The sequence below is a fragment of the Salvelinus fontinalis genome, chromosome 7 (assembly GCF_029448725.1).
Source record: "Salvelinus fontinalis isolate EN_2023a chromosome 7, ASM2944872v1, whole genome shotgun sequence".
Taxonomy (NCBI): domain Eukaryota; kingdom Metazoa; phylum Chordata; class Actinopteri; order Salmoniformes; family Salmonidae; genus Salvelinus; species Salvelinus fontinalis.
Genome location: NC_074671.1, coordinates 12,572,734 through 12,586,470, shown reverse-complemented (window position 1 = coordinate 12,586,470; position 13,737 = coordinate 12,572,734). Strand labels below are relative to the sequence as shown.

At 42.5% G+C, this 13,737-nt stretch overlaps 1 protein-coding gene across 1 annotated transcript in view; it reads left to right on the top strand.

Moving 5' to 3' along the window:
• The window catches only part of LOC129858897 (catenin delta-2-like), a 522,672-nt gene that overhangs the window by 457,145 nt on the left and 51,790 nt on the right, over nt 1-13,737 (top strand). The window contains exon 16 of the mRNA XM_055928130.1: nt 9,706-9,958. Coding sequence (XP_055784105.1) covers nt 9,706-9,958 — 253 coding nt within the window. The remainder of the gene's footprint in view (nt 1-9,705; nt 9,959-13,737) is intronic.

Genomic DNA, 13,737 nt, shown 5'->3' with positions numbered 1-13,737 from the left:
CTGTCCTGCTGAGAGTTAAGGTATATTATATGGGTTCCAGTCCTGTCCTGCTGAGAGTTAAGGTATATTATCTGGGTTCTAGTCCTGTCCTGCTGAGAGTTAAGGTATATTATCTGGGTTCTAGTCCTGTCCTGCTTAGAGTTTAGGTATATTATCTGGGTTCTAGTCCTGTCCTGCTGAGAGTTAAGGTATATTATATGGGTTCTAATTCTGTCCTGCTGAGAGTTAAGGTATAGTATCTGGGTTCTAGCCCTGTCCTGCTGAGAAATAAGGTATATTATCTGAGTTCTAGTCCTTTCCTGCTGAGAGTTAAGGTATATTATATGGGTTCTAGTGCTGTCCTGCTGAGAGTTAAGGTATATTATCTGGGTTCTAGTCCTGCTGAGAGTTAAGGTATATTCTCTGGGTTCTAGCCTTGTCCTGCTGAGAGTTAAGGTATATTATCTGGGTTCTAGTCCTGCTGAGAGTTAAGGTATATTATCTGGGTTCTAGTCCTATCCTGCTGAGAAATAAGGTATATTATCTGGGTTCTAGTCCTGTCCTGCTGAGAGTTTAGGTATATTATCTGGGTTCTAGTCCTGCTGAGAGTTAAGGTATATTATCTGGGTTCTATTCCTGCTGAGAGTTAAGGTATATTATCTGGGTTCTAGCATTGTCCTGCTGAGAGTTAAGTTATATTATCTGGGTTCTAGTCCTGTCCTGCTGAGAGTTAAGGTATATTATCTGGGTTCTAGTCCTGTCCTGCTGAGAGTTAAGGTATATTATCTGGGTTCTAGCCCTGTCCTGCTGAGAGTTAAGGTATATTATCTGGGTTCTAGTCCTGCTGAGAGTTAAGGTATATTATCTGGGTTCTAGTCCTGTCCTGCTGAGAAATAAGGTATATTATCTGGGTTCTAGTCCTGTCCTGCTGAGAGTTAAGGTATATTCTCTGGGTTCTAGTCCTGTCCTGCTGAGAGTTAAGGTATATTCTCTGGGTTCTAGTCCTGTCCTGCTGAGAGTTAAGGTATATTATCTGGGTTCTAGTCCTGTCCTGCTGAGAGTTAAAGTATATTATCTGGGTTCTAGTCCTGCTGAGAGTTAAAGTATATTATCTGGGTTCTAGTCCTGCTGAGAGTTAAGGTATATTATCTGGGTTCTAGCCCTGTCCTGCTGAGAGTTTAGGTATATTATCTTGGTTCTAGTCCTGTCCTGCTGAGAGTTTAGGTATATTATCTGGGTTCTAGCCCTGTCCTGCTGAGAGTTAAGGTATATTATATGGGTTCTAGTCCTGTCCTGCTGAGAGTTAAGGTATATTATCTGGGTTCTAGTCCTGTCCTGCTGAGAGTTAAGGTATATTATCTGGGTTCTAGTCCTGTCCTGCTTAGAGTTTAGGTATATTATCTGGGTTCTAGTCCTGTCCTGCTGAGAGTTTAGGTATATTATATGGGTTCTAATTCTGTCCTGCTGAGAGTTAAGGTATAGTATCTGGGTTCTAGCCCTGTCCTGCTGAGAAATAAGGTATATTATCTGAGTTCTAGTCCTTTCCTGCTGAGAGTTAAGGTATATTATATGGGTTCTAGTGCTGTCCTGCTGAGAGTTAAGGTATATTATCTGGGTTCTAGTCCTGCTGAGAGTTAAGGTATATTATCTGGGTTCTAGTCCTGTCCTGCTGAGAAATAAGGTATATTATCTGGGTTCTAGTCCTGTCCTGCTGAGAGTTTAGGTATATTATCTGGGTTCTAGTCCTGCTGAGAGTTAAGGTATATTATCTGGGTTCTATTCCTGCTGAGAGTTAAGGTATATTATCTGGGTTCTAGCATTGTCCTGCTGAGAGTTAAGTTATATTATCTGGGTTCTAGTCCTGTCCTGCTGAGAGTTAAGGTATATTATCTGGGTTCTAGTCCTGTCCTGCTGAGAGTTAAGGTATATTATCTGGGTTCTAGCCCTGTCCTGCTGAGAGTTAAGGTATATTATCTGGGTTCTAGTCCTGCTGAGAGTTAAGGTATATTATCTGGGTTCTATTCCTGCTGAGAGTTAAGGTATATTATCTGGGTTCTAGCATTGTCCTGCTGAGAGTTAAGTTATATTATCTGGGTTCTAGTCCTGTCCTGCTGAGAAATAAGGTATATTATCTGGGTTCTAGTCCTGTCCTGCTGAGAGTTCAGGTATATTATCTGGGTTCTAGTCCTGCTGAGAGTTAAGGTATATTATCTGGGTTCTAGCCCTGTCCTGCTGAGAGTTTAGGTATATTATCTGGGTTCTAGTCCTGTCCTGCTGAGAGTTAAGGTATATTCTCTGGGTTCTAGTCCTGTCCTGCTGAGAGTTAAGGTATATTCTCTGGGTTCTAGTCCTGTCCTGCTGAGAGTTAAGGTATATTATCTGGGTTCTAGTCCTGTCCTGCTGAGAGTTAAGGTATATTATCTGGGTTCTAGCCCTGTCCTGCTGAGAGTTAAGGTATATTATCTGGGTTCTAGTCCTGCTGAGAGTTAAAGTATATTATCTGGGTTCTAGTCCTGCTGAGAGTTAAAGTATATTATCTGGGTTCTAGTCCTGCTGAGAGTTAAGGTATATTATCTGGGTTCTAGCCCTGTCCTGCTGAGAGTTTAGGTATATTATCTTGGTTCTAGTCCTGTCCTGCTGAGAGTTTAGGTATATTATCTGGGTTCTAGCCCTGTCCTGCTGAGAGTTTAGGTATATTATCTGGGTTCTAGCCCTGTCCTGCTGAGAGTTAAGGTATATTATATGGGTTCTAGTCCTGTCCTGCTGAGAGTTAAGGTATATTATCTGGGTTCTAGTCCTGTCCTGCTTAGAGTTTAGGTATATTATCTGGGTTCTAGTCCTGTCCTGCTGAGAGTTAAGGTATATTATATGGGTTCTAATTCTGTCCTGCTGAGAGTTAAGGTATAGTATCTGGGTTCTAGCCCTGTCCTGCTGAGAAATAAGGTATATTATCTGAGTTCTAGTCCTTTCCTGCTGAGAGTTAAGGTATATTATATGGGTTCTAGTGCTGTCCTGCTGAGAGTTAAGGTATATTATCTGGGTTCTAGTCCTGCTGAGAGTTAAGGTATATTATCTGGGTTCTAGTCCTGTCCTGCTGAGAGTTAAGGTATATTCTCTGGGTTCTAGCCTTGTCCTGCTGAGAGTTAAGTTATATTATCTGGGTTCTAGTCCTGTCCTGCTGAGAGTTAAGGTATATTATCTGGGTTCTAGCCCTGTCCTGCTGAGAGTTAAGGTATATTATCTGGGTTCTAGTCCTGCTGAGAGTTAAGGTATATTATCTGGGTTCTAGTCCTGTCCTGCTGAGAAATAAGGTATATTATCTGGTTTCTAGTCCTGTCCTGCTGAGAGTTTAGGTATATTATCTGGGTTCTAGTCCTACTGAGAGTTAAGGTATATTATCTGGGTTCTAGTCATGTCCTGCTGAGAGTTAAGGTATATTATCTGGGTTCTAGCCCTGTCCTGCTGAGAGTTTATGTATATTATCTGGGTTCTAGTCCTGCTGAGAGTTAAGGTATATTATCTGGGTTCTAGCCCTGTCCTGCTGAGAAATAAGGTATATTATCTGGGTTCTAGTCCTGTCCTGCTGAGAGTTTAGGTATATTATCTGGGTTCTAGTCCTGTCCTGCTGAGAGTTTAGGTATATTATCTGGGTTCTAGTCCTGTCCTGCTGAGAGTTTAGGTATATTATCTGGGTTCTAGTCCTGCTGAGAGTTAAGGTATATTATCTGGGTTCTATTCCTGCTGAGAGTTAAGGTATATTATCTGGGTTCTAGCATTGTCCTGCTGAGAGTTAAGTTATATTATCTGGGTTCTAGTCCTGTCCTGCTGAGAGTTAAGGTATATTATCTGGGTTCTAGTCCTGTCCTGCTGAGAGTTAAGGTATATTATCTGGGTTCTAGCCCTGTCCTGCTGAGAGTTAAGGTATATTATCTGGGTTCTAGTCCTGCTGAGAGTTAAGGTATATTATCTGGGTTCTAGTCCTGTCCTACTGAGAAATAAGGTATATTATCTGGGTTCTAGTCCTGTCCTGCTGAGAGTTTAGGTATATTATCTGGGTTCTAGTCCTGCTGAGAGTTTAGGTATATTATCTGGGTTCTAGTCATGTCCTGCTGAGAGTTAAGGTATATTATCTGGGTTCTAGCCCTGTCCTGCTGAGAGTTTATGTATATTATCTGGGTTCTAGTCCTGCTGAGAGTTAAGGTATATTATCTGGGTTCTAGTCCTGCTGAGAAATAAGGTATATTATCTGGGTTCTAGTCCTGTCCTGCTGAGAGTTTAGGTATATTATCTGGGTTCTAGTCCTGTCCTGCTGAGAGTTTAGGTATATTATCTGGGTTCTAGTCCTGTCCTGCTGAGAGTTTAGGTATATTATCTGGGTTCTAGTCCTGCTGAGAGTTTAGGTATATTATCTGGGTTCTAGTCCTGCTGAGAGTTAAGGTATATTATCTGGGTTCTATTCCTGCTGAGAGTTAAGGTATATTATCTGGGTTCTAGCCTTTTCCTGCTGAGAGTTAAGTTATATTATCTGGGTTCTAGTCCTGTCCTGCTGAGAGTTAAGGTATATTATCTGGGTTCTAGTCCTGTCCTGCTGAGAGTTAAGGTATATTATCTGGGTTCTAGTCCTGCTGAGAGTTAAGGTATATTATCTGGGTTCTAGCCCTGTCCTGCTGAGAGTTAAGGTATATTATCTGGGTTCTAGTCCTGCTGAGAGTTAAGGTATATTATCTGGGTTCTAGCCCTGTCCTGCTGAGAGTTAAGGTATATTATCTGGGTTCTAGTCCTGCTGAGAGTTAAGGTATATTATCTGGGTTCTAGTCCTGTCCTACTGAGAAATAAGGTATATTATCTGGGTTCTAGTCCTGTCCTGCTGAGAGTTTAGGTATATTATCTGGGTTCTAGTCCTGCTGAGAGTTTAGGTATATTATCTGGGTTCTAGTCATGTCCTGCTGAGAGTTAAGGTATATTATCTGGGTTCTAGCCCTGTCCTGCTGAGAGTTTATGTATATTATCTGGGTTCTAGTCCTGCTGAGAGTTAAGGTATATTATCTGGGTTCTAGTCCTGCTGAGAAATAAGGTATATTATCTGGGTTCTAGTCCTGTCCTGCTGAGAGTTTAGGTATATTATCTGGGTTCTAGTCCTGTCCTGCTGAGAGTTTAGGTATATTATCTGGGTTCTAGTCCTGTCCTGCTGAGAGTTTAGGTATATTATCTGGGTTCTAGTCCTGCTGAGAGTTTAGGTATATTATCTGGGTTCTAGTCCTGCTGAGAGTTAAGGTATATTATCTGGGTTCTATTCCTGCTGAGAGTTAAGGTATATTATCTGGGTTCTAGCCTTTTCCTGCTGAGAGTTAAGTTATATTATCTGGGTTCTAGTCCTGTCCTGCTGAGAGTTAAGGTATATTATCTGGGTTCTAGTCCTGTCCTGCTGAGAGTTAAGGTATATTATCTGGGTTCTAGTCCTGCTGAGAGTTAAGGTATATTATCTGGGTTCTAGCCCTGTCCTGCTGAGAGTTAAGGTATATTATCTGGGTTCTAGTCCTGCTGAGAGTTAAGGTATATTATCTGGGTTCTAGTCCTGTCCTGCTGAGAGTTTAGGTATATTATCTGGGTTCTAGTCCTGCTGAGAGTTAAGTTATATTATCTGGGTTCTAGTCCTGTCCTGCTGAGAGTTAAGGTATATTATCTGGGTTCTAGCCCTGTCCTGCTGAGAGTTAAGGTATATTATCTGGGTTCTAGTCCTGCTGAGAGTTAAGGTATATTATCTGGGTTCTAGTCCTGTCCTGCTGAGAAATAAGGTATATTATCTGGGTTCTAGTCCTGTCCTGCTGAGAGTTTAGGTATATTATCTGGGTTCTAGTCCTGCTGAGAGTTAAGGTATATTATCTGGGTTCTAGTCCTGTCCTGCTGAGAGTTAAGGTATATATTATCTGGGTTCTTTTCCTGCTGAGAGTTAAGGTATATTATCTGGGTTCTAGTCCTGTCCTGCTGAGAGTTTAGGTATATTATCTGGGTTATAGTCCTGTCCTGCTGAGAGTTAATGTATATTATCTGGGTTCTAGTCCTGTCCTGCTGAGAGTTAAGGTATATTATCTGGGTTCTAGCCCTGTCCTGCTGAGAGTTTATGTATATTATCTGGGTTCTAGTCCTGCTGAGAGTTAAGGTATATTATCTGGGTTCTAGTCCTGTCCTGCTGAGAAATAAGGTATATTATCTGGGTTCTAGTCCTGTCCTGCTGAGAGTTAAGGTATATTATCTGGGTTCTAGTCCTGCTGAGAAATAAGGTATATTATCTGGGTTTTAGTCCTGTCCTGCTGAGAGTTTAGGTATATTATCTGGGTTCTAGCCCACCAGTGAGACATTGACAGCTGTCTTAATTGCTCCGTCTTCAATGAACCTATTGACTTCCATTTTCCTGTGTAGGTCACCATCCACTCACATGGACAATTGACATTTCAATAGAGAAAATGATTCAATCTGAAAGAGCAGCTCTTCACCAGTGTCATGTTAATCACTCAGGGTCATCATTCAAAGATGTCCGCCTCCTAGATGTGTGTCAATGTTGACATTTTGTGAAATGATAACGTGTCACCAATTGAGCATGAAAGACTCCCAATGAGGGTGTAGGCTAATGTGTAGGGAAGACTTATTGTTCCCTCCGTCCTTTTATCTGGCTTTTACTCTCATTCTGACTACTCTCTTTTCTGTTAATGTCAGATTCTTCCCTTAATTTCCTCTCGTCCACGTCAATCTTCTTCCAAATACCAGATGAGTCAGAGTGTATTGACTTCAGCTGAGAGAGACTGGCCAGGCTGAGAGAGACAGGCTTGAGGATTTAGAACAATGTTTGTCCTTGAATGCAGTACCATACTTCCTCACTGATTGTTTGAGAAATTATGGTACTGCTCTTTAAGGTTTGATTGTTATAGGATGTTACGCACGCCTCTGTGAAGAGGGAACGCAACACCCTGCTACAACTACACTCTCCGTGAAGTGAAAGCGGTATGGGACTGTAGGTGTGAGTAAGGATGACAAAGGCAGAGAATGGTACCGTTTACAGGGAATTTATTCCGGTAAAAGGGGCTGGACAGAACCAAAGCAAAGAAAGTAAATGTCAAAGCCCCCTCCTACCTTACCTGCCTACCCACTACTTACCTAACTAGCACCACCTGGTGCACTAACCAAAATACAGGGGATTGTCCACCCAGGTCTTACCTAGTGTCATGATGTTGGCCTGGGGGTAGGTTTATGACAGTCATAAAAACCTCTTTCCCCCCTCCCCCGTTCCTCTTCCCTACTGATGTGACATAATAAAACCCCTTGGTTAACAGAGATTCTGGGAACATCAGAAGTTGGGGGGAAATGAACTATATTCTGGTAATCCGACCAACTGAACATATGCGGTGGTACTTAAGGTATATTATGTCAGTTCGGTTGCCCTCTGACACATTCTCATCAATGATAGAATGACAAACTCTACTGTGGAAAGTCTAAACCTCAGAGGGATCTGATTCACATGGAATTGTTGTTTAATTTAAATGTTTGAATATGAAATTATTTGTGAAGAGATGAAATGTAATTTTAGCTTCCAAATGAGAGATTTGGGTTTTCATAAGTTTGGGGCCTCTGCTCAAACAGTGGCCCGCCCCTGTGAAGAGGCATGGGTTATAAACTTTTCATACACACCCCTCTCCCTCCACTATATAAGCCATTGACAAAAATATAACTTCCTGTTCCGGGTACATTAGGATGACGATCCGATGTCAGAATGGTTCAGATAATAACTACAGAACTAAGCCAACATCAGCATGGTCTTTGGTTGCAAATGGTATGAACTTTGAACTCGTATTCACTACAGAAGTGATACCTCCTAGCCGTTGAGTTAGCAACAGCTGCTACAAACGCAGGTTAGGAAGGACAGTCAGAGTATCCCGTCTACTACACATCGACGTTACTCCAACATATCCAGTGACCACCAGAGACATTCTTCAAAGGACAGAGGACTCGGGTTGGCGATACGGTCTTCCATCTACCACCAACCTACTGAAGCGCAACTCAGAGTAAATATTTATTGCATTTTCCTTTTCCAAATGGGCGGTAATTTAGAATGCATAAGCTACTGTATCTACGATTGGAACAGCGGCGAAGCTGTGCTAGTCTCCCGCTCTTTCACTAAAATCCCGCCCCTTTTCTTTGTGTAACAAGCTGTCATATCTGTTTCGCCCGCTAGGGACGTTTTCCTTTATGACGGCAATTTGTAATCAAGTTATGATTTAATTGTGTGTGTGTAATTAGTTAGGTATTTAGTAAATAAATAATTAAACCCAATTATACCCAATTGCTGATTCAACTTGTTAGCCAGGATTCTTGCAGATAACCAAGAATTTACAACTTTCAGAATATGAGACTGAAGTAAAATTATTAAGATTGACGGCTATGGATGTAAAATATTACTAAATCTTTAAGAGTTTATCCGGAAGATAACAGCTCTATAAATATTATTTTGTGGTGTCCCTCTAGTTAATTACATTTACATGATTAGTTAAATCAGGTGATATTAATTACAGAGAAATTATTTTATAGAATAGCATGTCATAGCAATTAATCTGGCATAGCCAGACACGACACTAGTGTGCCTAGACAGTGAATATACTATGGGTATATGTATGCCCGCGGGCCTCTTGCCTCCCTAGATGCCTCCCCCCCCCTGGGAACAAACAAAACTGAATTTTACAAACAATTTCACAATGATCAAAACACTGCGTCCTATTGACACAGACATAACCAATCAGTTCTCACTAAACCAATACAGGACACACTAATAATTTCCCTCTGAGAACAACCAACACAGTATATCACCATCAGCCTCCGCTCTCAGCCATCAGCCTCCGCTCTCAGCCATCAGCCTCCGGTCTTAGCCATCAGCCTCCGCTCTCAGCCATCAGCCTCCGCTCTCAGCCATCAGCCTCCGCTCTCAGCCATCAGCCCCAGCCCCAGCTCTCAGCCATCAGCCCCAGCTCTCAGCCATCAGCCTCCGCTCTCAGCAATGATCTCTCTCTCTCTCTGCATTCTTTTCTCCTGAACAGAACACTGGGTTTTATACAGCTTCAGAAGGAGTCTAATGGGATACAGCTGTAACTTGACGAGGGGGTGGGGTCAGCTCCAATTAACCGTGGAGTCGACCAATCAGCTGCTTGGGGGATTTCAGGAAGCCATCCTGAAACACACACATAACAAACCACAACACAGAAACTGGGGAACGTAACAGAGGATGATTTCCATCAAAGACAGGAGATGAGGAGGGGAAAAAGGAGATTGATGTTTTTTGAATCAATGAAGATGTCTTTAAATAAAAAAATGACGGAGTGGGGCAGTCCCACTTCTTTCGTAATTGTTTAGCTTTATTTAAGAGATAGTTAAGTGTTGGAAGATGGGGGAGATTTGGGGAAGCTGACTCATAGGGCAGAGGGTTGGATTGAATAACCCATGGCGACTGGCATACATGTGTGCCCAGGTTAGTGGCTGTAACCAATGAGGATTGTTACTTTCCTGACACACACACACACACACACACACACACACACACACACACACACACACACACACACACACACACACACACACACACACACACACACACACACACACACACACACACACACACACACACACACACACATTCAGAATTCTAACCCAAGCAATATCTCTTTTGTTCCCCTCTCCTCACAGGTAAATACGCCATGCGTGACCTTGTCCACCGGTTACCGGGAAGCAGCAATAGCAGTACTGGGGGCAGCGGTGGGACTAGCTGCGGTTCCGGGGGTCCACTAGCGCCCAGTAAGACCATGTCAGACGATACGGTAACGGCTATTTGCTGCGCTCTGCATGAGGTCATCACTAAGAACATGGAGAATGCCAAAGCACTGAGAGACGCCGGCGGGATAGAGAAACTCATCGGCATCGCTCGCAGCAAAGGAGACAAGTAAGGAAACTACACACACACAGGCATTGCAGGATGATCCTAGGATGACTGTGGTTAGGGCCTAACTCCTCAAGCTTTCCCCCCAGTGACTAGAAACAGGAAGTTAGTTACATGGTGAAAACAGTCTTTCATGACTGTGAGTCTATGAGCTCAGTGGAGCGCACTGACAGAACACAGCACTGACGCTACCAGAATAGAACCCCTGTCGCTATGGGAGACCGAGCAGGGTTTTCTAAACAGCCTTGGCAACCAGAAGGTAATGGTTTCTATGACACCAAACCGTTGTCAGGAAGATCATTGCGTAGGGTTTGTGTGTTGATGTACCACTATGGAGTTCACTGCAGTCCGTTCTGGGTAGCGTGTTAGTGTAACGTAACGTTTAGTGTAACGTAACGTTTAGTGTAACGTAACGTTTAGTGTCACGTAACGTTACCCAATAGTCCCTCATTAATCTTCTGTGATTGGGAACTGTGTCCATCCCCAGCAGGACATGATTAGCATGGAATAAAACTACAATTCTAGTTATATGTTCAGTTTAGCCATGCTTTGACCCATACAGGCAATGATTACTTCAGGCATCACACTTCTATTCATGACTAATATATTCAGTATAACAATATGCATCCTGTGTTTTACAAAACACACACAAACATCCCACAACATCACTCCTGCACGGGTCCACCTGCTCACACCCCCATCTCCAGCGACCATATCACACTCTGCCACATAGCCTCAAACTGCACCATTTTGTGTCTCTCTGTCGCCCACGCACTTTCAACGTTTAGATAATAAAGCATTTGACCTTTCCTGTTCAAGAACCATATGTTTTTTCCCCATCATGAAGCCTGTCAATGTAATAAGTTGGATTCTGTTGGTCTTTACTTGTATACAATACAATCAAAGTTAAACTTGTCTGTTCCGTCTATCATTGAAGAACCGGATAAAATGCAGTGGGCATTCCATGAAATGGGAGTCATAGTATGAATACATACAGCACCAGTCGAAAGTTTGGACACACCTACTCATTCAAGGGTTTCTCTTTATTTTTTACTATTTTCTACATTGTAGAATAATAGTGAAGACATCAAAACTACGAAATAACACAAGGAATCATGTAGTAACCGAAAAAGTGTTAAACAAATCAAAATATATTTTATATTTGAGATTCTTCAAAGTAGGCACCCTTTGCCTTGATGACAGCTTTGCACACTCTTCGCATTCTCTCAATGCTGAGGAATGCTTCCTGAGGAATGCTTTTCCAACAGTCTTGAAGGAGTTCCCACATATGCTGAGCACTTGTAGGCTGCTTTTCCATCACTGTGTGGTCCAACTCATCCCAAACCATCTCAATTTGGTTGAGGTCGGGTGATTGTCTCTCTCCTTGCCCACCCTTCTCCACCCAAGCCAAGCTTGTCCCAACCCTCCCTACCTCTCAGACCTCAGACACACTTACTTACATCCATCCATCGACTTACTCATCCATTCTCATTCCCTGCCTAACATATGCTCTATGCATCCACACGCCCATTCTCTCTCACCCTCCTACACATATTCATATTCACCATCCCTCACTCTTCCCTCACACTCCCATTCATATATATATACACACACACACACACCTACATTCCCACACACACACCTACATTCCCACACACACACACACCTACATTCCCACACACACACACACACACACACACACACACACACACACACACACACACACACACACACACACACACACACACACACACACACACACACACACACACACACACACACACACACACACCTACATTCCCCCACACACACACACCTACATACACACACACACACACACACACACACACACCTACATACACACACACACACACACACACACACACACACACACACACCTACATTCCCACACACACACACACCTACATACACACACACACACACACACACACACACACACACACACACACACACACACCTACATTCACACACACACACACACACACCCATAGAACAGGTATTGGCATACATGCAATATTTGCCCCTTTGAATTGTATTGTCAGTGTCCATGTAGTCTACTGGCATTGGCTACTTCTATCCTTACTTGAATTATTTGGGGAAAGTAGAGTATAGACTGAATTTGGGGGTGGAGGAAAGGATGTTGTCTCAATTTACGGCAAGCTGGTCTCAGGTATCACTATATACAGCCCAGTGCGCTCATCGTTATTTCCAACATGGACCTCTTCTCTTAGCAGGGGGCTCCCCTCCTTCAACCTGGAAGCTTTCTGGGAAGGTTTCTTGTAGCTTGGCGCTTGTGAATTCCATCCTTTTGTCTTCTCTTCCATACCCACACCACTGCCGGGAAGCCGAGTTGAGATTTGATACCTCTTTAATTCAGTGACTGTCTGATTGGAATATATTGCTTGCGTTTATTTTCTCGGCCTGTCAGACAGATCCTGGACGAATGGAATGGACTGGCCGTGGATTTTGATCTCCTTTCCCCCCTGTGCCTTCAGAATGTTGACTTTGGTCTGATAGTTCCACATCTTGAAGATTCCCATGTAAAGGTATTTAGCATTCTTCTGTTTTACGCCAATCCTATGGCATCGTTCCAGATCCTCTGGTGATTTACCCACTTCAAGTTCCTCTGATATCAGTTTGACCACGTAGCTGGAAAGGTCCCATTTTTCCTCGTCTTCCGGTATGGGAGAATATTCTCATGTTTCATCTTATTCTGTTTTCTTGCTGGTCCAATTCATCTTCTAAAGTTTGCAACTTTGTTTCCAGAAGGCACATTTTGTTGTCTAGTTCTTTGTATTTGCATGTCGATAAAACAATAGATTGTACTTTCTTTTTGAGCTAATTTACTTTTTTAACAACAGATTGTAGCAGTTTGTTTGTTTAGGTGAGCATTGAGAGCGTTTAAGCTATAATTTCCTGGATATCATTTAGCTGTTCATTACTCTCGTTTGCATCCCCAAGTTATTCCTTGTCTTTTCCTCTAAGGGAAGCCATGGCTTGTAGGGTTCTTGTTGCAATGTGGGTTTACCAAATGATTGTTTCGCTGTTGTATTTAACTGACCGCTCACTCTCTCACAGCTTGGGGATTTATTGATCTATTGATTTTAGAGGCTTAATTTCAACTTTGTTGTCTGGCTTCTACATATACAGTAACTACAGTTTTGTCGGTACAAAATGGAGCTACTGAATCCCCATGCGTCCTATCGGTACGCACGGGTAGCCTTGTGTTTAGTTTCTGCCCATTCACAAGAGCTGTATTTATACGTTTCGAATGAAACACAAATGTACAATAACCACCCTCTTCAAGTCTCTCCATTGTTCTTACAAAATGAAAAACACACAGTTTTTCTTCTCATTTTCTCTAAAGTGGCTAGCGGCAGCCATTAGCATGCTGGAGTCGTTGGATTTAAAGTAACTGTTCAATAACTGCTAAGGAAGATTGCGCTTCTTCTAAAGCGCAATTACCTCTTAAAACCATAATGATGTTGAACACATGTTAAACCATAATGGAACCAGACAGAGGGACTCCTGATGTTGAACACATGTTAAACCATAATGGAACCAGACAGAGGGACTCCTGATGTTGAACACATGTTAAACCATAATGGAACCAGACAGAGGGACTCCTGATGTTGAACACATGTTAAACCATAATGGAACCAGACAGAGGGACTCCTGATGTTGAACACATGTTAAATCATAATGGAACCAGACAGAGGGACTCCTGATGTTGAACACATGTTAAACCATCATGGAACCAG